The 27,448-nt window shown below is 47.3% G+C and overlaps 1 protein-coding gene across 1 annotated transcript in view; it reads right to left on the bottom strand.

Annotated features, from left to right (window-relative positions):
* Positions 1 to 885: 885 nt before the first annotated feature.
* SATB2 (SATB homeobox 2) overlaps positions 886 to 27,448 on the bottom strand; it is a 134,131-nt gene continuing 107,568 nt past the window's right edge. Inside the window, exons 11-12 of the mRNA XM_037398642.1 lie at positions 24,260 to 24,457; positions 886 to 1,995 (exon numbers count right to left, since the gene is read on the bottom strand). Coding sequence (XP_037254539.1) covers positions 1,540 to 1,995; positions 24,260 to 24,457 — 654 coding nt within the window. The 3' untranslated portion in view covers positions 886 to 1,539. The remainder of the gene's footprint in view (positions 1,996 to 24,259; positions 24,458 to 27,448) is intronic.

Raw genomic sequence — 27,448 nt, forward strand, 5'->3', positions numbered from 1 at the left:
CCAGCTGCAAGAGTAGCAAAGGTGAGGTCTTGTCTCGGGAATCATTGCACTGAAGTGGAAAGGAAATGCTACTTGGTGTCTCTTGTGACATGATGCCTCGGAACGGGTGGATGCTATAGCAGACTGCAGCTTTAGTGCTCATGCCATTGAAGAGTCAGTATTAGCTCTGCTTTATGTAACGTAGCTGCTAGCTAGGTCGCCTCACCGCGAAACCCTTCGACAAGGAGCTGGATGGGTGTGAAGGGCCTCGCGCGCCTGCACCCCCCTGCAGCAGGGAGGTGGGCTGCAGCTTGGGGGACCCGCAGCTGAAAACACTTCATTTCACTGGCACAAAGCGCGTGACACGGAGGAAGCCCAGCTAAACCAGAAACACGGGGAGGCCAGCGAGGAGGGCGAACAGGAAGTCAGCAACACAACCCCTCGGTCTGTCGGCAATTTACCTGGACAGGATGGTCGGGATCGTGGCGTTCTGTGTCCCAGTGTCATTTTACACTTGTGTGTGCATGTGTGTGTGTTTCACCTCAGTATAAAAAAAAAAAGCAACAACAAGAAGGAAGCTTATAAATTTTAAGATCTGAAACAGAGAACAGGTAAATAAAATCCACAGTAAAATGTGGCTCATAGTATGAATTCCATACATCAAATCTCAACACGTTATCTTTCTTCTCTTTCTATAAAGACCTCGTTAACAGACAAGTCTTCTATGCACTGAACTCCGTTTTAGTCATTCTGAATCCCAGGAAAATTCATCTGTTCACTACAGTAAGGACTGTCTGGAGAGTGGAACATGCTGTATCCTTTTAAGTGTGCACTGTGTTTAAAGTACTTTAACTTACTAGGTTGTTTTTTTTAAGGTGCCCTGATTTGTTTTTTCCATTTTCTCTCTTTTTTTTTTTTTTCCTCTTTTCTTTTTTTGGCAGTGTTGATTTAAGTCTTTAAATACATACCTCAAAAATTACCCATCAAGATGCAAGATAGGAAGCCATATAATAATGAAAAAAAAAAATCAGGGATAAACATAGAAAATAAATAGGAATTCAAAAATAGTCACCACACCCTGAGAGCAGGTGGCACTTTATCAAAAAGCCAAAGCAACTCATTGTGAAGTGGTTTTAATACATAAACAAGTCTCATCTTTAAAGAACTTATTTCACAGTCTATACTTTCAGGTTGTAAAGTTCTGTCCCATGCAATTTTTATATATATATATTTTATGCAAATATATATATATACACACAAAGTTGTAAATTTTCCTTCACTGATTTCATAGGACTTTTTCTTCCCATTTACTTGCTAGATGTCCCTTTCATAAGTGCAAGTTTAATGAAGGCATAATCCTATGTGATTACAATGATTACTTCAGTCAAATGTAGGAAGTGTAACACTTGAGTGTCTGTGTCAAGGCGGTGTCTGATAGGGCAATGCTGAATTCATTCGGTTTGCACATGGATCATGCGCAACGGAAACAAAAAAAGAGAAAAAAATTAAACCCAGAAAATCCTTGGATCAATGTATTGCTTTCTGCACTCCTGCCTCACATTATCTCTGGTCGATGTCTGCTGGAGCTGCCTTGCTTTTGTCGGGGTTCTCTTCCTCAGGCTCCACTTTGTACATTTCCTCAGAGCCCTCCTCACTGTCGTTCTCCTCCGACTCCGTCAGCAGCTCCTCATCCTTGTACTCTGCCACGTCAACCACTGTTCCCAAATGCTCTTTTAGCTTCCCGTGGTGCTTTACGTGGTAACGCTGGTTCTGGAAGAATTTGATGATGGTGTGTTTGGGTAGATCCAGCTGAGCAGAGAGGGTGTGGATGGCTTCCTGATCAGGGTAGAGACCCACGTCGTGGATAAAGCTTTGAAGGATACCTAGAGCTTCCAAGGAGATCTTGGTACGGGATCTTGGCTTTTTGGCACAACTGTCCTCAGCGGGTGGAGGAGGAGCCTCTTCTCTAGGCGGGGAGTTCTCCTTCGCAGGTTGGGACTGCTGTCTGTGCAGCACCTACAAGATAAAACGGAGATTTCACGTACATGCTGACCCCCTAGGTGCTTGAGATAAGGGCACGTGTACAACAGAGTCTACTTTGTTTTGGTGAAGAAAAATATTAATTAATATTCATTTTCCGCTACCTTTCTCACCTCTAAGACAGCTGCATCAGTAACTACAGACTGAAAGGAGGAAGCAATATAAAAGGCAAATGATATCAAATAAATATAAAACCACAAAATAAATAGGAAATACAAAATGCAAGTAACAGAAAGAAATACAAAATAGCCAAAACCAAAATTAAGTCAAAAGGTATTACAGCCTTGCGGTCATGATGACTGGCCAGTTGTCCCACCTCAGACAAGTCGTTCTTCCACTTTGCTCCTCTTCTCCTGCCTCCTTGTTTCCTCTCCTCTTTTTAGGCTAGAGACTTTCACAGTTTCTATAAGATGCCAAGTACCACAAAGGCCTAGGCACACGTGGGATTGTCAGGTGCCACTTTATCATGAATAATGATTTGGCATTAAAATCCATCACAGCTGCTTTATGGAAGAAAAAACCAGTAAAAGTGCAGAGATTTGTTAAGACTTCCCTTCTACGGCGAGTGACATTGTAGTCCATTTGGTTGCTTCACAGAGCTGGCTGCAACACATCTCTTGAACAGATTTCTCTGTATTACATCTGTATTAATTTCACTAGTTGTGGAGTTCTGAGTTCAAATAATTACAGTTCTCCATTCTGAGAAACCCTCTGGGCAAACACACTTTTCAGTCTTGTAACAGATTTTCACCAGCAGCATCTCCTTTTTGGTGAGTTTAAAGAAAGCACATGCAGCTCTTACTCTTCCTAACAGCCACTTAAAATGACTAAGAAAGGGCCTCGTGCAGCCCTTACTCCAGGGGAAAAAAATACCTGCTCTGAATCGTTAGAAACACAGAGGAGCTCCATATGCTTTCTTTAAAACCAAACCTACACAACAGAGATTGCTGGCAAAAATCCCCTACGGGATTGAGGGCTGAATTTGCCCAGAGGTTTCTTCAGACGGAGGGAAATAATTATTAGAACTCAAAACTACAGAGCTAGCAAAATCAATATGGATAAATATTTCCTTCCACAAGTAAGAGGGAATTCTGGCTCTTCACCCAAGAAGAAAACGTCTTTGCTGCAAACCGTAAGATCCAGAAAATCAACCTTATATTAAAGCTCTCTGAAGGGAAAAAAATAAGGATAAATAACGGCAGTGTGCCGAGAACTTGCACCGAGTCTTACCCACACACCGAGCCCGCAGGACAACACTGCACCCACCAAGTTACTGCTGCAAGGGGCAAGTCCACTGTGGAATTACCAGCCTGCAGTGCAAATAAATAGAAAAGCTCTGTGCCGAGGAGCCCTTTATTCACTTCCTCCATCAAACGTTGCTGTCGTCATAATTTATAACATCAGTGATCGTCAGTTTTTGAAAAGTGCGTTGAAGTCCCCAGCCACTGCCCACCACACACGTGTGGCCGAGGAGCCGGAGCTGCGGAGACGCTGTGACACGGACCCGACCTGCAGGCTGGCCAGGGGCGCCCTGCCTCCTGCTGCCCCCGCCGCAGGGGTGGCCGGCCAAGGGGGGCTGCACCCCAGCTGCTGCTCAGCACCGCCGGGCACCTCCAGCTGCTGCTCAGCACCGCCGGGCACCTCCAGCTGCTGCTCAGCACCGCTCACTCGGCCCGGGCCAGTGCCTGGCCCTGCCGCCCTGATGAGCAGCGGGTGCTCGTGGGAGGGAGCACACCAACACACAACTGCACATCCCACCACCAGCAGCACGAGTCACCGCTGCTGCCACCGCAGAGCCGGCTCGTGACGGTGACGGAAAGCACCCAAACAAGGAGGCAGCTTCATGGCAGCTCCACACTGTCAGCTGAAAGCAGGTGTCGCCATCGGTGAGAGGCTGGGCTTGCCACACTGCTGGCAGGAGCCACTGGTGGGCAGAAATGCTGCAAGCGTGTTTCAGTGCCAATAGATTCGTTTCCCTCCGAAGCACGTAAATACTTGGGGTGCCGCAAAAATGGAGCTAACCAAGGAGCCGGGGGAAAGAAGAATCTCAAAGGGCAATGACAGATACTCTGGCTTATGTTTTACTACATCTTCTGTAATAAGAGAGAGTAATGTTCCAATGAACGGAATCGCTCAGCTGCTCTTTGAGGATTTCTTTTTTGTCCATGGATTGTTTCCAGACAGGACTGATGTTTCCAAATAGCGGGGTTACAGAGGAGGCTCAGATCCATACCTGCATCAGCAGGGAGCACCGAAAGCAGCAGAGCCGGGATCGCTGACACTAGCCAAGGACCCAGCCCCATAAATTTGTCACACAGCCCCTGGCTAAGTTACATCTCCTGTTGTGCCCCCTGGTCCTGTCCCCTGACACTGTAAGGCAACAGAGCAGCTCCACCCCACTCCCGTGGAAAAAAAGAAAAAGGAAAAAAAAAAAAAAAGAGGCTTTAACACCACAAATAAACCAACAGGGAATTTACAGACAGCATCACATGAAAAGCCTCAAGTAGCATTGCTAATCAGAAGCTGAATTCAAGTAGCAGCTAACAGAGATAGAAACACATCTAGAAAGAGTGCGAATTACTTGGTTCATTCCTGTCGGAGTTGGAAGCGGGCTTTTTTTGCCTTTTCAGTTGACAAATAGCATGAGAAACGATCCAGCTTGAAAAATGTTACAAGACTTCCAATCAAATATAATGATGAAAAAAATCCAACAATACAGGATCGGCAGCAGTAAAATGTTTAATTTGAAGGAGATGAAGAGATGCCTACAGCATCTATAAAGCAATCAACCAAAGAGAGGGCTGAGAGCGGGAGGGAAAGAATAATTTTACTTAACCCTTCCTTTTCTGGAGTGACCTCTCCATCCTCTCCAGAAGAGAAAACACATAAGCCAGGGGTTATCAGTGTAAAATATTAGCAAAATATTGTATTTTATTTCACTTACTGTTTTCCTAAGTAATAAAACCCCCTAAAGCTACTCTTATAACAGATAAATCTCATGATTTCACTGACTTCTGGGGGCTTGCTCTGGATTTCCAGTGGCATTAACAAAGGATTTCAGCGGCACAACATCACCCATATACAGAGAGATGGATAAATGCACAGGATTTCCTTCCGGTTTAGGCTGTGATCAGTTTTGTATTTCTTTCCAATAATGCAGACTATTTAATACAAAAGAGCATGCTTTTCTATGGGAAACAGATCAGCTGTTGCGGCACATGATGCAATATGAAATCTAAATTTTTGCTAAGTATCTGCTTTGATCTCGTTTATGTAACACGCCGGTCAGTTTGGGCAATTTGCTTACTTCATGTCCAGCTCCACATGCCACAGCCTCACAGAGGAACTAACCATCTTTGGGAGTTCCAGATTTTCAGGTTTTGGGTCATGATGATGCTCGTCAATCTGCAGGTAGAATTTCCCCTGGCTTCACTCACTGCTGCGCACGCCCCGCCAGCACTCCAGGTTTGGGGTCAGCACTGCTCTGCTTCCCTACTGCGAAGCAGGAACCCCCCCCGATCTCCCGTGATTAAAGTACAGGCTGCAGCGCATCTTCCAGCGTGGACAAGCCCCCCAGACGATGGTCTGATCGACCAGGAAACACAATGCATACGGTGGGCTTCAGAGAGAAGGGTAAGCGTGACAGCCACGCTCAGCTTTCCTTTTCCCGAGAAAGCCGGTGCCGGGCTCAGAGGCCTGTGCATCCCGGCGTGGGTGCCCCGTGCACTCCTCTCCCACCCCCTTCTTCCCCCGAGCCCTTCCCCATGGCTCCCCGGCCACAGGTGGGGCAGCCACCGCCTCCTCCACAGCCACCACCATCTGGAGCCGACTTCCCTTCCCCTCCCTCCCTCCTCACTGACTCCCCATCTACTTGCAAATCAAATGTGAAGATATAGATTTCCTTCCATGCCCACAGGACTTATTTTTTCCATCCCTTTCGAAGATTTCGTTTTTAAACTCTACAGGCATGGCTGCCTCCTCAGCATTTCAGAGCAGAGCCGCTTTGGAAGATGCTGCTCTGTGATGGTTCGCTCAGGCTGACTTTAACTTCATACACACACTCATTTTTTTCAAACAAATTAACCAGCCCTGGTAGAAAACTTGCAAGGAAACAAATATGATGGAAGTTGACTTTAAAAGATAAAGTGACTGGTCTTAAATCGCACTGTACTGAAATATGATTTGAAGGCCACAATGAAAACCAGCTGGAAGCCATGTGTAAAATATAATAGTACATGCCTACAGGGAAGGAAGTGAGATATTGAATGATTAAGTTTAGGAGAGTATATAACATACTGTATCATTACGGGAGTGATCAGGATTACTTGTAATAAGCTAAGGGTTTGTGGTCTTTCTAAAATCCAAAGCCAAGAATTACTGGGGGGAAGGGATCACCACACTGCTCTACACGTATCTGCTCCCCACGCCTCAGGACGCTCCCAAAGGAGAAACCTGACGGGCAGGCTGGGACAGCCAAGAGGTGAGCGATCCTAAACCGAACGATGGAAGTCTTGTAATTGCAGTTTGTGTCTGCACTGCATTTAATTTTGGCTGGATTCACTGTCCCACTGATGTTTGTTTCCATTTCCACCTACTTTCTAGCAAGAACTAGACGCGTGAAGATGGTGAGTTGCTAGGGGCAGCTGAGCAGGATGCTTGTGTGGGGTAGGCACACGGCTCGGGCAGCAAGGCTGACAACACTTGCTCTGTGGAATGCCACCTTTCGGTGCCGCAACGGCTGTTGCAGCAGATTAGAAACGGGAACTGCACTTCTACCTGGCAACCCCAAGCTCTTTTGTTTTCGTGCTGTCGTTCTGCTCATCCCTTTGCAGACAGGACTGGGCACGCGAGCTCCCTTCCGATGGGTTTTGCTGAGACGATGAGGCTCCCCTTTCTATGAGAAACACTCAAAATGTTACATTCTTGGACTGTGCATTTGCAACAGAGACAGCCCTTGTGACACAGACACCACCTTCCTCTGTGCGTGGGGAGAGCGCACCAACAGGTACCTCACGAGGCATGTGCCAGCCAGTGCCAATTCTCACAGCCCAAACCCACAAGGAGCAAAGCTGGATGGATTGGCCTTCACTTAACCAGGGGAGATTTTGGAAGAAATTTCTTTACCGAAAGGGTTGTGAGCACTGGAACAGGCTGCCCAGGGAGGTGGTGGAGTCACCGTATCTGCAGGTATCTAAAAGATGCATAGATGTGGCACTTAGGGACATGGCTGAGTGGTGGGCTGGGCAGTGCTGCGATAACGGTTCGATGTGATGGTCTGAAAGGTCTTTTCCAACAAACAATTCTATGATTTTACCCTCCATGGTGTGAAGGGGTCTCAGGTTTTAGCTTTCCTTCACATTTCCACTGCTCTCATAGCCAGCCAATAACACTATTGCACCAAGGACTTTTATGCCAAAGAGAGCAACTTTTTAGCCCGCTTAAGGAGCCCAAAACAAAAGCCAAAGAGAATGCACACACATTAAAAAATATAGGTTCAGTACCTGTGTTCGGTAACACTGCTTGTCTATTACACCCCGCCCGAGCATTCAGGGTTACTCAGCAGGGTTTGCTGCCAGATTGACTCAATACAAAAACGGATTCACTACGTACTTCACGTAGGCAAGCTCGCTGGAGAAGCTCCTTCCTACTGATGAGCTGAAGTCAAAGGGAGGGTGGAGGACAAGCCTACACAAGGTGTTCAGCTGCATCCACTGACACCTGTAGCTGGAATTTGAACCGCTTCACCCCTGCAAGCCAAGAGCTCGCAGGCAGTGCCTAGCTAACCTGTTAAAATACTTAAGAGACAACCTCCATCACCTGGCAAAGAAATCTTACAGCTGGAAGGATGTACTGTCCCTCTGAGCAGATTCTGCAGGGATAATCTGCGGGAGATTCTCTGTTCAAACAGACAGCCTGACGCCCCCCACCTCCAGTCTCGCGTTCTTCGTACACAGACACGTGCAAAAAGAGAACAGAGCGAGCTGCTGCCATAAACAGGCTTGCACCCTGACAGTCTCCCAGTCCGGGGCTCACAGGGCTAAGAGCATTAATTAGACACAATCACTGTGCCAAGACACTTTACAAGTTTCCTAGGAATGTCTGTACAAGAAACTGTAGCAGAAGTTACAATTTGCACCTGTGTTCATTTCTTTCCTCTTAAAAACGTGGTTGTTAAACCACTCTTTCTTTTTTTTTTTTTCCTCCTTGCAAAAATACATTCATTTGGGTAAACACTGCAGCACTAGCTGCAGCTCCAAATGAAGTATTTTCTTTGGGCTCGTTCTCACAGTGGTGATTTCACACCTTGACACCATAAAGCTGTGTTAAAGACTGTGGTTTAGTTTCCTTGCTTTTCTTGGATTATACAGTATCCTAAGGTCAAAACTCAGGAAAATCCAAAACCGTTATTAAAAAAGAAAAAGTATCTATGAAGTGATGACAAATTGCAGACTAGAGGTGTTAGATTACATTTTGACTCCAGGCAGGTTTAATATACTTTAGTTTCCTTTTACAATTGCCCTTAGCAGGTACCGTTATCGGTAAGGGATTTAAAAAAATATATGGTACTCAATAAAAGAAGACTGTGTCAAAAGAAATCAATATGAGCGTGCAAAATGGTAGGAAGTCTGACATGGATAAATATGTTCACTTTCATCTAACTTCAGTCTGAGCTTCTTTTAATTTTGCAGTTCAAATGCTAGCCACGCATCCCATGCATTTTCCAATGCAGGTCAGCAATTGCTTCAGAAGAGTAAACACCCTTTTTAGAGCTATTTCTAATACATGCTTGCGATGTGACGCACCCTGCCTTACGCAAGCCAGGCCAAACCAGCCAACCGGAGCTGGTGGCCGCAGTAACTGGTGACCCAGCAGCCCTGGGTCCTATTCAGCTGTGAAGACAAAGCAGCCACACAGTAACAAAATCCCCCAAATATCCAGGCCCCTCCTATCACCCTTCAGCTGCTACTGACCACCACCAGAGCCAGAAGAGTGGATCGGACAAACCCCGTGTCCTAAATCTCTCAGCTCTGAGGTACGAGTCACTCTCAGCCATGCCAAGGGGAGTCAAGAGAACCGCGAGAAGAGAAATGAGTTCCACAGGGAACCCAAAGTCAAAGGCAAGTTTGGTTTCCAGGCTGGAATGTGAGCTGATTGAAGTGATTCATTTCAACATCTTTGGAGCACACTCGCCACATGCTTCCCCCTTTGCTTTATGGCGGTCGCCTTGCTCGAGGGCAGGAAACAGGCAGTGAGCTGCAAACATGGCCAGACAGCGCCCAGCACCCGGTGCCGAGAGCGCAGCAATGCTCCTCCAGGGCCAGGCTGCCAAAATCGGTCAGAAAGGTGACAGAAAAGACAACAAAAAGAAAAATATGTATCAAAAAATAACAAAACTTCCAGTTGTGCGCTGCTTTTGCCATCCCATGCAAAGTGATAAGCCGAACCATTAGCAAAATGCAGTTAGTCTTGACTTGCAGGCGGTGGGAAGGTGTCTCCTCCGCCCAGCCCCCCTCCCCAGCACACACTGCTCCCATTAATGCTAACAGGAGCCTAGCATGCATCAAAGGGCAAGTACACCACAAAACATTTTTAAAAGCTATCATCACTGGAGATAAAATATAAATTACAGCCTGATTACACTGCACTGCTAAGAGGCTACATGTGCAGCGTAGCTCGCCATGACAACTGGAGATGGCCAGAAAGCTTTGGGACAGGTCTAAGGTTACTGTCAAACATCTGTGCAGACGGATCTTGCCTTGCCTTCGCTTTCCTTTCAAGAAGCCGTGGCACTGCTGTCTGCACAGTTGTTTGAAGAATGTTTACAAATCAGCCTGACAAAGAGAAAAAAAGAATCTGCCATCACTTGACCACAATCATGATCTTATTCTTCAGTAATGCGTGGTTTATTTCCCTTTCCTGATCTCTGTTAATAGACAGCACGTGCCTACACAATAGCCACTATTTTGTCTGTATAACGTTAAAAAAATAAATCACAACACTCTGACAATGCAGAACAGTGTCCCGGTGCTTCCTGGGGTAACTGCTCTCCCTCCAACACTAACTCAACTCTTCCCACAAAAGCACAGGCACAACTTTCATTGCTGTGCAAGTGCCTGAAAGCCGGCTGATTTCATGGGGTAGCATAAACGAGCTCATGCTGATGAACGCTAGTGGATTAGCTCTGAATTTCCCATCTTTGGCTGGTTTAAGCTAGATTCCCAGGTGTGCTGCAGGGTGGCTGCGGCCAGCAGCGGGTACCCCCTTCTCAGATACCTGGCTGCAGCCCTGGGGGGCTGTCAGCAACTCCTGTCCAGCCCCAGGTAGAGCCGGCACATACCTACTCTACAAACACGCAACAGGCCAGATTCGTTCTGGCTTCTGCTGGCACAAACCAGGGTGCTGGTGACAGAGGCCGATGTGGCCAGGAAGCGTTGCACAATGCCACCACAGACTCTCTCCTGAAGGCATCGGTGATGGATGGCTCCATTGTCTGGGGATGGGGCACGGCCAGCACAGCTGGCATGGGGGCTGGCCGGCTGCACCCCCCGGCAGGCAGGCAGGACTCTGCTGGCCTCCAAGAAGCCATGCAAGCCTCTCCTGCCTGGAACCTGCAGCGGCAAGGCAGCCTCCCCCCGCAAAGGAAAAAGCAACAGCCCCGTACAGAGCATAGGTTTGCGCTGACCTTCTGCATGATGCTGACAGGAGTCCCACTCCAGCGGGACTTTCAACATCTGCGTCTGCATCGAGGGCCACAACATCTTCCAATCAACACTCAACTTCTGCAAAACAAGACCATGAGCTTTGCGGGCCTCTGACGTGCCTCCTCCATGCTTGCTCTTGCCGCCCTAGCAGGGCTCTCCGGGGTGCTGTGACGTGCAGAGCCCTGCCTGGCAGCTTCCAAACAGAGCCCGAGCTTGGCTGTGGCTGGAGGCAGGGTCTGCCAAAGATTTCAGGTCGATTCCAAGTCTCCCCATCCCACCCCTGCTAATCCCTAATGAGGGGCTGGCAGAATACCACAGGAACTAAGGAAGCAACAAAAGGCTTTTTGGTTTGCTTTTCTGCAGACAAAATACTCCTGGTATCCTCTACATTTTCCTCTTTAATTAACACTACACATGTTCTTTTCTTTCAAAAATCAGAGGAGTGTTTCCGGGCAGCGTGAGCAAGATCTTCCCTGACAAACCCCAGCCTAGAGCCCTGCTGAAGGTCAGGCCCTAAACCCCTAACTATGGTGGCACGAGTGGCACCACTATAATCATGCTGTTTTCCAGTAACTCAGATCAGGAGTAGGTACTGCATCATTTCAGGAAGGATATGTTTGGATTAGACACTGGATTCTGGTGGGGGGTGTGTGTGTGTGGGTAATTATTTGTGCCATCAAACTGTTTTAGGTCCTCACAGATGGCTATTTGGGGTTCCAGGAATACCCAACCGTACTGCTAATTTTTACAATGGGGGCAGTCAGAAGCCAGGAGAACCTGACTGTTAGTGAAAATAGTAGATTTGTGCTGATAAACCACTACTCAGCATGTTTTTTGCTTTCTAGATGTAACCGCCAATGCACTTAATAACAGGACTTGAGCAAACTATACTGTGTGAATCAAGCACATAAAAGTATAAATATTCCTTTTTTTAGAAAGCAAGTCTTAAAAAGTGCATTATAATCAACTACCATGGTAAAAGCAAAATATCCAGCATTACCACACACGCAACTGGCATAATGTGCTTTATTATACCCTTAGCTTGAAACTGGGTAAATAAAAATCAAATGACCAAAGTACAGTCTCCCACACAGATGAGGGAGCTGAGGACAGGAGGCCTCAGAGAATTAGATCTGAAATCCTTTGTCTTCCTGACTACACTCCGGGCAAGGTGGGCACATCTGGGAGACTGAAGAAGCTACGCTGGTGCTACTGCTCTCCATGCCTCCCTACTCCGACCTGCATCTATTTTACAGACTCTGTAAGCTGGACGAAAAAGGCTTTATAGAAAGTAAACAGCACCTGAAGTTTATATTCACAGTCACAGAAAGTATGCAGTTGGGGTTAAAAACAAAAAAAAAAAAGGTGTTTTGTTCATTTTCAATAAAATGGTTTAATACATGGCCAGTGAGGTGGTATTAGGACAAAGCAGAGGATGACACCGTTGTGGCCCCGGGATCCAGCCCTGGCTCTGCCATTGCCTGCTGCAAGGAGCACTGCAGCCTGCACAGCCCGTGGCTGCTGCACACGCCTGATCGCAGGGGTAAGCTCACGCTTAGCACAAGCCTGCAGCTAGCGCAGATCTGTGTGCAAGGAGCCCCAGGCGTTTCCTAGAAATGCAAAGTGCCATTCTTTGCTTCATTAAGACTAGAATTGTGTGGCATTTTTCAGTCAAAAATCTTTCTTTTGGTCAAAAATGTCGACTGAGTGACATGAAAGAGTTGCCTAAATAAAGCCTACTTTGCCAAGCTGTTTGCCTGGGGCAGCAGGGGGGTGGATATTCTGACAAAGTTCAAGCGGTTGTTCAGGCGTTTTTCACGAAACAGCATATTCTGGTTGCTTTTATTCAGAACAACTTTTGCTCTTTGAATTCTTCCTATTTTCCTTTAAAGCATTATGTTGCTCTAAACTGCCACAAACCTTTTTATTATTATTATCTTAACTGAATATAATAATTTAAAAAGCACCAACGTATTTTTTTTTTCTTTCAGTATTTCAGAAATGTCAGCAACCCCTTAAACCCAGCTCAAGCACTTCTGTAGCTCTAGGCTGTACCAGCCAAGGAAGAGAAGCTCACAGCCACCCATCTACGCACCTACTAACTCTGTCAGCGTCGTATTTACAAAGGGCTGTACTGGTGGGAGCTCTGAAAGAATGAAACGTAATGCAGTTTATAAAAGGAGCTGGACGTGAATCTTTCCTATCTCGAAATCCAATAAAGCTTGTGACTTTTATTGCATGTGGGAGTCCTTTGGTCTATGTAATACTGATTAGCAGCTTGGCCAGTAAGTCTGATAAAACCAGAAAGTACTTTCTAGTGTATTCTGGCCAGAGCCACCTGGGAGCGGAGCGTGTGTGTTGGGGCTGACGGCCCCAGGGACACACACCTACCTTGGGATCTCTGCCTTGGTTCCGCTCCATCTCACCATGGTTTTGTTCCATTCTCTCCAGAAAGAATGACACCAAGCCTCTCTTATCTTTGAATCTTCCCAGAAAAGAGGCACCATCTGAAAACTGCTCCCCCTCACCTTTCCAACACGCATGAACCCGAAAAATTTACAACCTGCCTCAGTCAGAGCTCCAGACCGGACTTTAATGGATCCCAAGCACAGCGACGCCGCATTCTTACTCCTGATCTCATTTAAACAGGGGAACACCAGGAATAACATTACTCCAAGTCAGCAACACTTCCCCAGGGCTAATCAGGCCTTTAAAAAGGCATAAGCAGTTTGTTTTTACGCAGAGGGACAAAGACAACCACTCTGAAATTAATCAAAACCAGGGAAAAATTAGAGATTAAAAACAAGAATAGCCCTTTCAGCAAACCACAGTCTGCATGCATGATAAGTGGCTAAAACACACAATCACTGCAAGACCTAGAGACAAAAAAAAAATGACTCCTGACTGAGTGAAATGTAAATGCATCTTGCTCTGGCACCGCAGCATCGCTTTCACAGGGCAGCACGCGCTGCCGTCAGGAAATCCAGAGCCATTTGCTGCAAACGAGGGCTGCACGGCTGACCCCCGCCCGACCTGCGCAAGGAAAACACACGCACTTGAAGCCAACGGTTGGAGGGAAAGGAAGACAAATCCAGACGCAGCAGACTTGCTAGAAGAGACTTCCGTGGAGGTTCCCTCCCCAGATACGCAGACGGTTCCCGTCAGTCGGGGCAGGGGCTGCCCGTGCGGTTTCCTGCCTGCTGGCCTTTGTGCCTATCTAGAGCTCCGCGAGATACGCAGCCCGAAAAAACTAGAATGGCTAAGCACAAAAATTAGGGAAACTGAACAGCAACCTGGCTCGCATGGTGCAGACACAGGGGGAAGCCGTGCCCGCGGGTGGGACAGCGGCGGTGCCCACCCCGTGCCAGCGCACGGGCGCTGGGCTGTGGCACATCTCCTCTGCGGAGGCCACGGCAGGTCCCCGCAACGCCGCAGTGCCTGCCCAGCGCGTGCCCGGGCACCGCGGCTGTGCCTAACCCCATCCACAACGCTCGGGGGGCGTTCCGAGGCTCAGCTGCTCTGAAAACACCTCTGACTTCAGCTTACCAGCCCGCCTGCCCCAACCACGGTGCCGCCGCCCGGCCGGGCAGCCTGTGCCCGCAGCCCCCGCCAGGGTGGCACGCACATGCCGCGTCCCCGTGTGTCTCGCAGCGCTCCGGGCAGACGGTGGCTCATGCAACGCAGCGCGCTGGGGCAAAGCAAAAATCCAACCAGGAACGTATGCACGAGCTGCCATATGGAAAGGGCATTCTCAAATTAAACCCTGCAACCCAGATGAGATCGGAGTGAAGGACAGTTTCACTTAAAGGAAATGTCTGAGGTCAACCAGCAATTAACTGAAAGGTTCTGATTGAATACGCTATTGACTGTGCTCACGTCAGACGGCTTCCTGTTTATTATACCTTATGGGCTGTCTAGGTGCCAAGACATTAAACTGTCAATAATCTATTAATACTAAACAGCTCCTCCTTCCTTACTCCCCCATGCAAATACTCTTAGGCTAAGGAACTGCACTAAAAAGATGGAAATTTTTCAAGTGAGATGGAAATGAGCTTTTTAGGGTATTTCTTTGCTTGGTTCCAGCTGAAAGTACAGCAACATTCATAAACAATATAACACACAGTCTATAACTACATGGAAAAAATTGTGTTAAAAAAAATCAGACATGATTGAGACCATATCCTGAAATCTGGTTTTCTTTTCCAAGCCATCTTTAAACAGTCTAAGTTAAATTTAATTAACAATTTACAACAAGGAGAGAGAAGTTATTTAAAGAGAGGCCTACAGGTCCTTAACATTCAGTGTCTGGGAAACAGTTGTATACCAAAAAAAAAAAAAAAAGTTTTAATGAATTTAATAGAGAAAAGCACTTTAATTAAATGCTGTCAAAGAGGATTGTATTAATGACTGCACACAAAGGAATTTAAAGCAAGCCAAGTATATTTAGCAAATAGGAAGTAGGCTTTCAGAGGCTGCAACTATTTATGTTTCTGCCATTGCAATGCATCTAGGAGATCGCGTTGCCAATTGAAAGCAGTTATGTTATTAGATATGATTTTATTTATTATGGATTATTAAAATTTCAAATGCTGCAGGGAATACATTTATTTCACTTCCAAAATGAAAGAACAAAGATATTTCCTGCTTGCTCAGTAAGAGGAAAAATAGAGGAGGAAATAAATAATAAATAATAATAATAATAACCTAGCACTTAACCAGTGAAGTGCTGTCCAGACAAATCTTTTTATGGGGCTTGTCAAGTCCTGGAATTTTAAGTGTGTCTCTTTCTTTCTGCTACAACCGGATGGATTCGCAGTCGCCACCGCAGCTTCCCTCAACGCAGCACAGAAAGAGGAACCAGCTCTTACTCCTCCTGGGCAGGATGCAACTCCTCACCGCACCCTGCAGCAGCACAAGGCACCTCCGCGATACTCTGCATCTTTCCAATCTAAAAATTTCCAAAATCCCGAGAAGGAAAAAGAAATCTATGTTGCCAAGCTTTTCCCAAGCAAGACTGAGAAGACAAAGGTTTTCCAGACCAAACCGAGCAACTTAGCCACACAGCTCGCATAAAAGCCCCTAATGCCTAGGGTCTGCACTAAGCCTTTCCACAGAACGTGCTCGCCCGCTTCAGCGCCCGCGGCACTGGTGGCAGCAAGGAAAGGGGCTTGGCGCGCCCCTCCCCGCCCATGTGCCTTGGATTCCAGAGTGCAGCACACCAAATGGGCATGGCCTCGTAAGAGCATCCAAACAATCAATGTGAGAAAAAGCAACCAGAAAATTAAAGGGTGTCAACATTGTTTTGTACTATGATGGTACAAAAAGCATCATAAGCCAAAATTTAGTCCGAACTGGAAACCAAGGAATGTTTTTTGACACAAAGTTCATGAGTTGGCTGGGTCTGCAATACCCAGGATACGTCCTGTGATTTACCACATCCTTTCTGCCATACGTAATGGTAAGAGGTGAAAAATGATTTTAGATCTTTCAAGCTTCTGAACACTCCACCAGAGGCACCTTACAGGTGCTTGCATTCCTTGGTTTCTGAACGCCAAATCCCTTGTTAAGTTAGGCACCAAGATGTGAGTCAGTCCCAGATTGCTGGTTTTAAAATGTATTTATTTGTACTTAACCGTAAGATTTTTACCTTCTAATTTAAAACATGAAGATGTGAGTCGAATTGGGGGAAAAGACACTGGAAAGGAGGCACAGGAGGATACTTACTTCGTTTCACAATGTGAGTAGCATCATAAACGGCTAAGTTCAATTTTCTAAATACATTATCTGATTTCTGTTTAAGGCTTTAATAAAAGTCATGTGTGATGTGTGTTGAGAATGTAGCCTTTGTTGTTCCACAGCTAGGGATCTTGCAAACAGCTTCGCTTTGTCTGTGCCAAGATATTTTGGAATATTCTTTGAAACACTAAGCATAGATGGCTGTGAGAAAAAATACACGCTACTGTACTTCTGGGTACTTGATGTGTCAGAATAGTGCACACACACAAAAACATTTCCCATTTCAATCTGCAGTTCCTGTAAAAGTCCATACAAACCTGGAACAACATGCACAGCATACTAACCCTGAAAAAAACTTCTCCCTGCACATGTCACAGTCTCTGGGTATTTCCAACCACTCAGGTGGAAAAAAGAACAAGAAAAAAAGAAGGGGGAATGGGCGGGCAGGGAAAGTCCACATCAATGAATTTCCAAAAGGACTGGCCCGGGGCAAGGAGACAAAAGTATCTGCATCCTGCTCTGTCACAGCCTAACTCCCAGCGCTGCCCAGAAGCTGCCGATTTCCTTGGGGGATGCTGTGCGACACGGGAGGACGAGCAGCTCACTGGCACTCGGTCCTCGGGGGACAAGCAGTGCAACATGCTCTGGTAGCACAACACAAGCTTCTTTCCCCCCCCATGTAATTCTCACCATTGCCTGTCTGCACAGAAAGGCCAGCTGCAATGATCCAGGGCTCTGACTTTAGCCTAAGATTTCTGCGAGGAGCCCGAGAATAAAATGTTGCGTACAGCCAGTAGTCCATAAGCATTTACGCATCTCTAAAGCTTGATATTATTGTTTATGTGCAAATATGAGGGACAGGGAGTATTTACAAGGTATTAAAATGAAATTAGAAAGAGTGTTATTTTTAACTGCAAAAATTTTCAAATGTCAATGGAACAGAGGCTCATCTAGTAGCTTTTCAGCCTTCAAGATCTGGTTGCTGCCAGCCAGTAAGCTTCAAAGCTTATGTGAACTTAAAGAGCTTTGTTTAGTAATTTTGCTATAGATGTTTGCTCGTCCTCAGCCTACTCTGAGCCCTTACAGCGCTGGCAGCTGAGCATTTATGAGAGGGCCAGGACTTGAAGAAATGAGGGCTAAAACTGGTCAAATTGTGCGTGAAAGGCAAAAGGGTTGACAGGGGCCAGAGCTACGCTGATGTCAGTGGCGAAAGGGACAACCTGTCAGAGTGACGCCAACGCCGGCCACCACCCTGCCGATGACTGCCACGTCTCTGCAGTGCTAAGTCTGCACGTCCAGATTTTAAGCGAAGCTTCTGCCTGGAGTGTTGCCCCGTGGGAGCTGGGGCAGCCCAGGCAGCGCTGCTCTAGGGCAGCCCCACAAGCCACCACCTGGGCAGACCTGCGCCACAGCACACTGCTCCAGGGAGCACCCCTGCCTCTGCCGCGCTGCCAGCACCCTCACGGTCACCTTCGCTGCAAGAAGCTGGTAAAAAAACCCACCAGCCGTGCTCTCAGGGCTCCCCTGCTTATGAGACCCACCTCATTCCTGCCCTGTTTCCAGGCGATCCTGGACCAGATGAAAGCTGTCTGGGAGCAGGCGGCACTGAGGTGGCCTCACAGGTCCGGCAGTCTGAACAGACATGGAAGGGACATATCATTTTGACAAGCCTAAACTTGCCACCTCAGAAAAAACCAAAACAATTCACGTTACTTGATCTCCCATTTCTAGGGTTAAATGGAATAGGATTAAACCTAAACTAATTTCAGAACAGAAGCAGTTTTGCTTTAGTTGCAAGTACACTCCCCGCTATCATTTCAACGGGAATCACAGGCTTAAAGTTAATAAAGATCAGCAGCACTTTTCAGCCACATTAGATATCCACACTAAACAGAAACAGCTGAGAAGGCACAGTAGGCAGGTTTGCCTATAGCAGTCAGAGCTCAGCAGCTTTCTGCTGCAATTGTGGTAACTATCAATCATGAGAAGCTCTATCGGACACCTCAGAGCCGAACCAAAGGGGCTTGCTGCCTGATACGTGCTCCTGTTGCTTTTGTCAAATCTCCCACGAGGCTCCTGAGCTACTGTGGCCCACCAGGAAAATGGTGTGCACCGAAAGGATGGAAACGCAGAGCATGCAGCCACAGCGGTTGCTCGAAACGCAGCGTGCCCGGCTGCAGGGCGCAGGTACTGGCGCGGTATGAGAGAGCAGCTCACAAGTGGAAGCCCCCCCGGAGTTCTGCACGTACTGCTTGCTGCAAAGAAAGACAGTCCCTTATCCCCACCCAAAAGCAGACGCACGCAAGACAGAGATAAATGCCATGGGACTTGCAATATGTATTGCCTTCAGCTCTAATACTGCACAGAAATAGAAGTCACACAGCTTGAGATCTTTTTCAGTGGTTCTTGAATGGTTTAGGTTGAAAGGAGATACCGGAATTGACTTCTATTGTCTAATCTTGATGAGAGAGAGAGGCTGGAACTCCAGATAACGTAACAACCAAGGAAGACAGATATTCTCCACTCAACTAATCCCCAGATCTTGCTCGGACAAGCATTCTCCCCTGTAGTTCTAAACTGAAGAAAAAATAAACACTCCAGCTGCAACCCACCTCAACAAAAGCTCTGAGCTTTTTGAGTGGAACAAATAAACCTGTGATACAAATAGCCCTGAAAGTCCACCTGGCCTTGTCGAGTACAAGTGTCTCACCAGTCTTGACCACACTTGTCTGAGCAGCCATCACATCCAGCCATGGAATAAGGAGCTGAGGAATCAAAAAGCAGTGGGTATCCACCTATGGTCTGTCTTTCTGTTGCAGAGAAATAATGAAAAAGCAAAACTATCAGGGTGCAGCCATTAAGAACGAATCGCAGGCTACACCATCCCCAGAAAAAAATTTGGCTAGAGAGAAAAGTAAGCACGCAAGTCAGAGAGCTAGCATGGTTTGGGGAAATAGTTTTCCGTCCGCATCTCCCAGACAACTCAGTCCTCCTTTCCAGTATGCGAAATCCCCTTCTGTAACCCACACAAACACGCCAAAACCGCTCTCTGCGCTTCATCCTATAGATCATTAAGCACACCGTGTTCCCCTATGGAATAACACAGCTTTGCTTCACTCATCATCTATGATTGCCTAAGTATTATTAATTAATATTATCTTTTAAGAGAAGAAATCTCAAGTCTGTTTTTTCCATCTGCATGCTACGCATTATGTGACCCATGAACTCTAAGACATTGTTTAGAATCAGATATTTCATTAGGAAGCACTACTGTGGTGTTCATTCCCCTCTTTATTACTTCTAGAAAGAGAATATGAAATTAGTTTCATTGGCTTGCCATCTCCACTTGCCTTGACCCATTTTTATGAGGGCTCCATGTTCGGCTGTTTTGTATTTCATTGTCATTTCTAAAATATTTGTTCCCTTCCATCCCTCACAAAATGACAAAATTAGTATTTCATTTACTTCTGTGGTATGTTATTTTCCGCATATTTAAAGAGCGACCACAATGTTTGCAGTGAACACACAATACAAAAGAGCCTTCCTACAGCTTTGTGCTATGCCTTCTTTTATTTACTAATGTTCCCCCATGATTTACAATCTGAACTATTATGAAGTGCCAATTTGCCTAAATCAAAGCTTCTGAGAAAGAAAGGGCAGAGGGGCATAATTTTAAAAAGTGACAAAAGTAACAGTGTATCAGAAAGCATGTGAAAACCATTCCCGCTTCTTTCAAGTCAACATCTGACTGCTCTCCAATCAGCACGTACCCACCAGCTCCAGCAAACCTATCTGTCAGCTTACGCAGAAAAATGAAAGACAAGGTTTCCCTGCTCTCTCAGTAGCAGGTACCTTGCTGCAGCGGTGGCTCATCGCTCCAGAGAACTGGCTTATCCACCCTGACACTCCAGAGACAACAGCCTGATTCATCATCCTCCCAGCTGAGTCAGGTTTCTCTGCCCCAGCAATTAACAACGAATTAGCACTGTACTGAAGTGCAAGGCAAGACAGTTATTCTCTGGTGTGGTCACCTTGACACAGCAGACGAATAGTAGGAGAAGGGAGAGAAATTAGATTTCCTATGTCCCAACATGTCTGTAGCAAACACCAAATCCCCGGCTGGCAACGGGCAGCGGCTGCAGGCACTTCTCGGCATTAACACTTCCGAGAGGTCCCACGCCACCGCACAGCCTGGGAACGGTGGGATTTAGCGAGGGACAGAAAGTCAGCCCGGGTGCGCTCACCTCTGCAGAGCAGGACGCCAAATGCCGAAGCGCGAGGGCTGCTTGCTGCTGAGTGACTACTTGGCACGCGGGCTGTCCCAAGAACTCCACGAAAGCCAGGCCAGGCCAGATCAAAGATTCTACCACCACGTCTGATGGTGGCGGAAGAGGAGAGAACAGGGAAAACATACAGTAATGCTTTCCAGCACACCCTCCCACCCCCCAGGAGCCCGCAGGCACTCCGTAAATCAGAGGTGCTGACCTTGCTGTGCCCAGCTGGCAAGAGCCTCCCAGTTCTTTTCCCTAGTCCTGCCGCAGCCCGCCGTGATCACACTGCACTGCACAGGGCGGGCGGGAGGAAGAGCCCCTTCCTTAGCGCACGCCTGAATTTCCTTAAAACCCACGTGAGTGGCTGCGGCAAGCTCAGCCTGCGTACACAGCAACATGTAGGTGTAGCGTGCGCTCTGCAACCAGCATGTGAAGGAAAATCGGCACTCCGGCACATCCGCATGGTCACAGCCGACGCTGCCAGAGAACACAGCCATGTCACAGAGCTCCACAGGGCTCACATTTTATGACTCCTCAGCACAATAACAAATAAATCAAGTGTGCAGGGAGGAATTTCTTGTGCACTCAGCTTCCACTATAGACATTTTTCATTTCAAAAACAGGAAAATATTTGATTAAATGGATTAATACACGGCTGATGGGAAAAATCTACTGGAACAGAGAAAAAATGAAAACGTTTCCTTTTAAAGCCCTGAACCTAAAGCTAAACAGTGAGGTACAGGCTACTAATACCGAACAGAGGGCAAGAACCTGCCACAGAAGAAACAATTCCTTAAAGATCAAGAGACAAGTTGCGTCCAGCTCATCTTCTACAGCACTACAGCTGCCCCACTGCGCACTCCTTGCCGTCAGAGGGCAGAAACCATCCCCGGCCCTGGGGTCACCCCCTCACCAAAGGTGTGCCCAACCCTGTCATCGGCAAAGGAACTACACAAAACCCATCACAGTGAAATCTCCGCCGTTTCCAAGAAGCCACACCAGTGAAAACGCTGAAATTTATCTTTTGCCTGGTCACGGCTGAGCGGTGGGCTGGGCAGTGCTGTGTGAACAGCTGGACTTGATGATCTTAAAGGTCTTTTCCAACTTAAATCCTGAATTGTTCTATGATTCTATGCCTCTTGTGACGACTGCCAGGAATTTCTTCCAAGTCCTTCAGACTGACAGAGGGGTGTCCCCGGCCCAGAGAGGGCCCGATCGTGGTGGCAGGGAGCTCTGGCAGCAGCGCGAGGCAGTCTGTTCTCAGGCTCTCCCGCCCAGTCTCACAGCTGGAAGAGCAGCAGACTCAAGCATCAGACACAAGTTACCGAACACACGTCAAATCCATCACAGCAGAGAGAAAGATGAGGCGGGGGGCAGAGAGCGAGCAGAGCTAAGAGCCTCCTGCCCGCTCTGGTGTTACAGTACTGCACCTGCTGCTATTCACAGCGCGGCTGCTTGTACCTTCTTCAAAGGACTGTCATCTTGACATCAAGGCTGCAGGTAAGGGCTTGACTTACAGTGTACCTTCCACTAGCAAAGCCTGCAAAGCAAAGTCAGTCAGTGACTGCAGCCCTTGGATGTTTCCATCCCCTGCTAAAACACAGCCAGGCACCGTGGCAGACATCCCGCACCCGCTGCCGCTTTGAGCAGGAAATGAGAGCTGCTTTCCCACTTGACACTACAGGGGGAATTTCAGATAGGCAGAATGTAATTACTTGGCCTGGAGTTCGGCCAGGAGTGGGGCCCAAGACCCCTACCCTTATGTAAAGTGTCACAAAATCTCCAATGGCTGCAAGTGTGAGGACCTCAGCTTTACATCTCTGGCTGCTGTCATTGATTCTTCACGTCTAATTACCTAATAGTGACCCTTGCAGCAAAGCCAAGAAACAAACCTCGCTGCTTGAAACAATGCAACTCCCAGAGACTAAAAACTACACAAAAATCGCTTGGTGCAGGGTATCTTTTGACAGTAGGGAGCAGGTGGACAGCAAGCCTCCTGTGTCTCGCACTGGTAGCGTGCCACTCGGAAACCTACTGGGGTTTTTGGATGGGCAAACATGGCTTTAGAATGCAGCACCCCCAAAACACAAGCCTACTGTTATCAACTGTATACCAGGGTCTCCAGAGTTTTGCTGTACGTAGTTGCCAGCTGGTTCCATTTATTTTTCTTCATTTTTCATATTTTGACTGTAATAAATAATTAATCCATGGCTTTGTAACTTGCTGACAAATACAAATGCATTTCATTCCAATGCAGTGTAACGTGTCACTCACAAGAGCCAACCTGCACAACACTGAAAAGTGATGTGCAGAAGGCTTTGGCAAGTAGGCTAATCATCAAGGTCACCCACAGGAGCTCAGGGAAACTTTTTCTTCAAACTGTCCCTTAGAGGATATTCCTACTTGCTGTGGGCACCAGAACTAGGTTAGTATGTCCAAAACTACGCAGCTCTAGTTGTCTTCCCACATGTCAGCTTGGCCTTTCACCCTTTTGTAGCTCATTGCCTCCAAGATCCCACAAATTTTTGGCAACACAGAAGACAAAACTTGCAACGTTAATTGCTCAGATTACTTCCCCTGCTTTATAGCTCCAAGAACCTGAACGCCAAGAAACACCTTTTTTCTTCCAGGTGAAGGCCAAATGGAAAGCAAGGAGGAAGTCAGCAGCAGAAGAGACAAAGGAGATTGAACTAGGCAGTAACTCATCTGGGTGAGACCAACACGTTTCAGAAGGCGCAGAAACAAGACAGAAAACCCTCCTGCCTCTGAGAAAAGGTGACTACATAGCTGGCAGCAGTGCTAGCAGTAGCAGAGTAAGAGCAGCGACAAAGAATAGAGGCTGAATGCCAAAGTTCACAGCAAGAGGTGCAAGCCACCATCAAACGACAATGGGAAGAGCAGAGGGAAGAGGAAGTGTGAGACTATCAGAGAAACGTGGTACTGACAGCTCTCCGAGAGTGGTCACACAACGGGAACAGGTGAATGGAATCAGGTGACAATCAATGAGAATCAGGTGAACTGAGTGCCAGCAGCAATCCAAAAGGAAGGTCTGCTGTGGAAGGTGTCGCCTGAGCTTTTGAGATTGAAAAAATATCTCCTGAGCCTCTCTTGACCATCTGCAGATGTTTGGCTTTGTGGCATGCATGGCTAGTTATTAGGAATACCCTTAAGGCTGATTTTCCCTTCTGACTGAAGCTGGAACTGCAAAGATAAGAAGTCTCATGGTATTTTCACTTTCTTTGCCCTACACATACTTGTATCTATCTACTACTCATTCTGTTAAGACCTGAGAGAAGGACAGAACAAGGGTGTACAAACCAAAAATTTGTACTAGTCACCAAGACTGTATAGACGAGAAAAACAATCCTAAGGAGGCTGTGAAACGAAGACCTGTTCCCCACAAAATGCTCACCACAGTAACTTTAGAAGTACTTTTAAGCACTTCCCCATGTTACACTCTTCAGAACTCCCGTGTTACCCGAGCATGCTGTTCTCCCGCAGACACCCCGAGAAGGAAATTAGCGCTCTGACCTGCACGGGCTCAGGAGTGAGCTGGACAACGTGCTGCATACGCTCGCTGTGATGATGTCTGGACTCTTCCTCATAGATCACATCCCTCTCGTGCTGGGGAAGGTTCAGGAAGCGGCGGATAGTGCAGAGGTTCTCCCAAAGGGTGCGGTTTTCAGGGCTGGGGTTTTCTTTCCAGCGAAGCAGCTCACACAGCCAGCCCTGCAGAGGTAAGGTCAGCATAGTTAATTCACCGAGCACCAAGGAGCCAGGTGTCAGTGGAAGGTCAGCTGGACTTAAAAGCCCTACGCTGCAAAGTTTGCTGCTCTCATCTCACACAGAACCCCATACCCTCAGGTGCCGCCCTTTGCTCTCAAATCCGTGATGTATTTTATTTCCTGCAAGCTGGAGAAACAGAAACAACCCACAGTGCTTAACAGGAACCAGGAAGCACAGCATCTTGCCCCCTGTCATAACCACACCATGTTTAAAATGCTTGGATATAAATACTCTTCCTATAGAATACAACTTTGAAATAAAGGCACAACTTCACCTCCGTTTCAGAGCCCCTTTACTTCTTCATCCCATCCCGAGGCTGGCTAACAACCTGCATGCTAAGGGCTGCAGCTGCAGGACCAGCCCTTCAACCACTACTGAAAACGCTCAAAAGAAGATACTACTAAGTAAAGACCTCTGGTCCGCTGTCAATATGTTGCACTGGCTCTCCCAGCTCCCAGCCCCACTAAAATTTGACAGCTTTAAATAATCCAATGGCCACTTGGAAGGTACAACCTCACAGAAAGGGAATCCTCTAGTATTTAGTATGAAAGCAGCGAACCGCATTCTGCAGAAGTTGCTAGGGCGATCTAGGCGGAGGTGATGCTAATGACAATACCTACCATTGTATGTATGATAATACAATAATAATGTAGTATTACTGCAACTACACATTGCAATAATAGCAGGTTTTATTCCCGCTATATTGTTTTGAGGTTCGTTTGAAATGCCATCAAAAAATTAGCATCGTATGGAATGCTGGAGGATCTCTCCATGGGGGCCGAGAGCTCAGACCCCTGGCAGGGAGAGGAAGCAGCTCTGTGACACCAAGCCACGCGGCCAGCACCGTGGCGATGGCGGTTAAGACGAGGACAGCCCCAAGCGCGCCGAGTGTGACTGGCGGTGACCCAGCATCCCCGGCAGGTACAGCAGGGATGGTGGCTGCGGCTGTGCCTGCCAGGGCTAGGGACACAGCCAGTGGCTCCCCTCCGTGCCTGCGCGCAGGAGACGCGATGCAAATGACAGAATATGAGAAGATAATGCTGAGGATGCTGTCAACACGCCTTACTGACTCCTGTCAAAATATTTTACCTAGTAGCTTTATAACCCATCATTTTCAAACTACAGCTCAGCATTTTGACACCGTTTTGACAGGCACCTTACAATACCTAAAAGATAGCTTGATCAATGTTAAAGCCATTCGGTATGAGAAGTAGCCAAAACTGCATTCTTCTAACAGCGCCTAAAGCAAGCAGCACAGCCAGGTTCAATTCCAGTCCGTGCAGGGGTTTTTTGGTATTGCTTTTTTGTGTAACAACTTGTAAGCCATTGACAACTTCTACTGTGCACTCTAAACCCCGTATATAATATCGTAAGCCATTATTTGTCTCACTCTCCACTGTGTCTTCTGCCTTCACCCCCCCAAAAAAGGCAAGATTTGATTATCTCCGCTGCATCAGCCAAGACACCAACACCAGCTGTTCTCATTGTGCAGCCTCTTCCTCACGGCCTACATGTTAATAACCTGATCATTCCATTTTCTCCTTCAACTGCCGGCTGCAGCACAGCGAAGAGACAAAAACCCAGGCCCATCTGCAGCAGCTGTAGGCACTGAACTGTGAAGCCACCAGGGATTTATAAACTAATCTGTAACACAACACTGCCTTGTTTTTACAAGTGAGAGGCCACATTTGTGCAGACCTGATCCTTTCTTGCAATAAACTAGGAGGGGTGGGGGGGGTGGGGGGGCAAGGATGAAAACAAGCGATCTAATCATTTACTTGGGGCGGGGTGGGGTGGAAATTTGTATTATATTTTCAAAGTGTTTTAACTGGTATTTGGGTAATCTCTCAGCCAGGTGTGTCTGCATTTTAATGCGGCTTGGCCACATCCTTCGCCCTCGTTTCTCCTCCTTTCCTTTCCTCTGTTCAGAAATCACCCACAACTTTCTTTTAGAGAAAAGACAGGAAGAAATCGCCCGGCTCCACAGTGTTTTCTCAGGGGTTACTCCATACAAAGGGAATAATTTTTGGAACAGGAAATAAACCATCTGTGGAAAAAAATAAACTCTCGTTTCTCCCTGTTCTCAGTGACCTGAGTTAAGTCTCGGAGTGAACTCTCCCAGACGTCCCGGCAGGTACGCGTAACGCCTCCCAAGGGATGCTGCAGCGGCAGAGCAGCCCTGCAGCAGAGCGCACACACAGAGCCCCGCGCGGGGCCAGCCCGGGCAGGACGGCTGTGTGACACCCAGGGACCGCTCGGCCCCGGGGCCACCTCCCCTGCCCAGAGCCGGACTGGCTAGCCCGACGGCCACTGCTGCATTTTGATTTATCTGCCCTGTTATAATCAGCACTCATTACAATCACTTAGAGCAACACTACAGGCCTCATTACAGACTAGGCGCTCGCTGCCATTAGTCTTTAAGAAGGATAGCGCTCAATTTGCCTGGCAACATGCAAGGTCCTGACCTTGGAGCTATTAGGGAAAAGATTAGACTGCAGTGTGACCATGTGTGCAGACATGAGCAAACCAAATTAATTTCTGGCAAAGGGAGGCACCAGGCAAAGACCCCGCCGTCCTGAGGACACCTGAGAACTTCTCTGTTTCCCAAAGGACATAAGCTAATGGCACGTTTAAAGGAGCCTGGTTCTGAAGGTGAAGCACATCCGTGGTATTTAGAGAGATATTAATCCAGTTTCCCCACAAAGTATTTGCTTGGCTGATCAGATTAAGGGATCTAGCCTTCAACAGCACACCCCCACCACAGCAGGCCCCAAGAAATCTGTGATACTTCACAGCCTCAGACATATTGCACCATGTGTACCCAGCTGCTACAATAATTAGCTTATGAATGTATCAGCTGGTTCTGTGATTTTTATAAATAATAACTAACCTACAGAGCAGAAAGATTTTCATGAGTCTAATATTAGCAAGAAA

This window comes from Falco rusticolus, chromosome 8 (assembly GCF_015220075.1).
Source record: "Falco rusticolus isolate bFalRus1 chromosome 8, bFalRus1.pri, whole genome shotgun sequence".
NCBI lineage: Eukaryota > Metazoa > Chordata > Aves > Falconiformes > Falconidae > Falco > Falco rusticolus.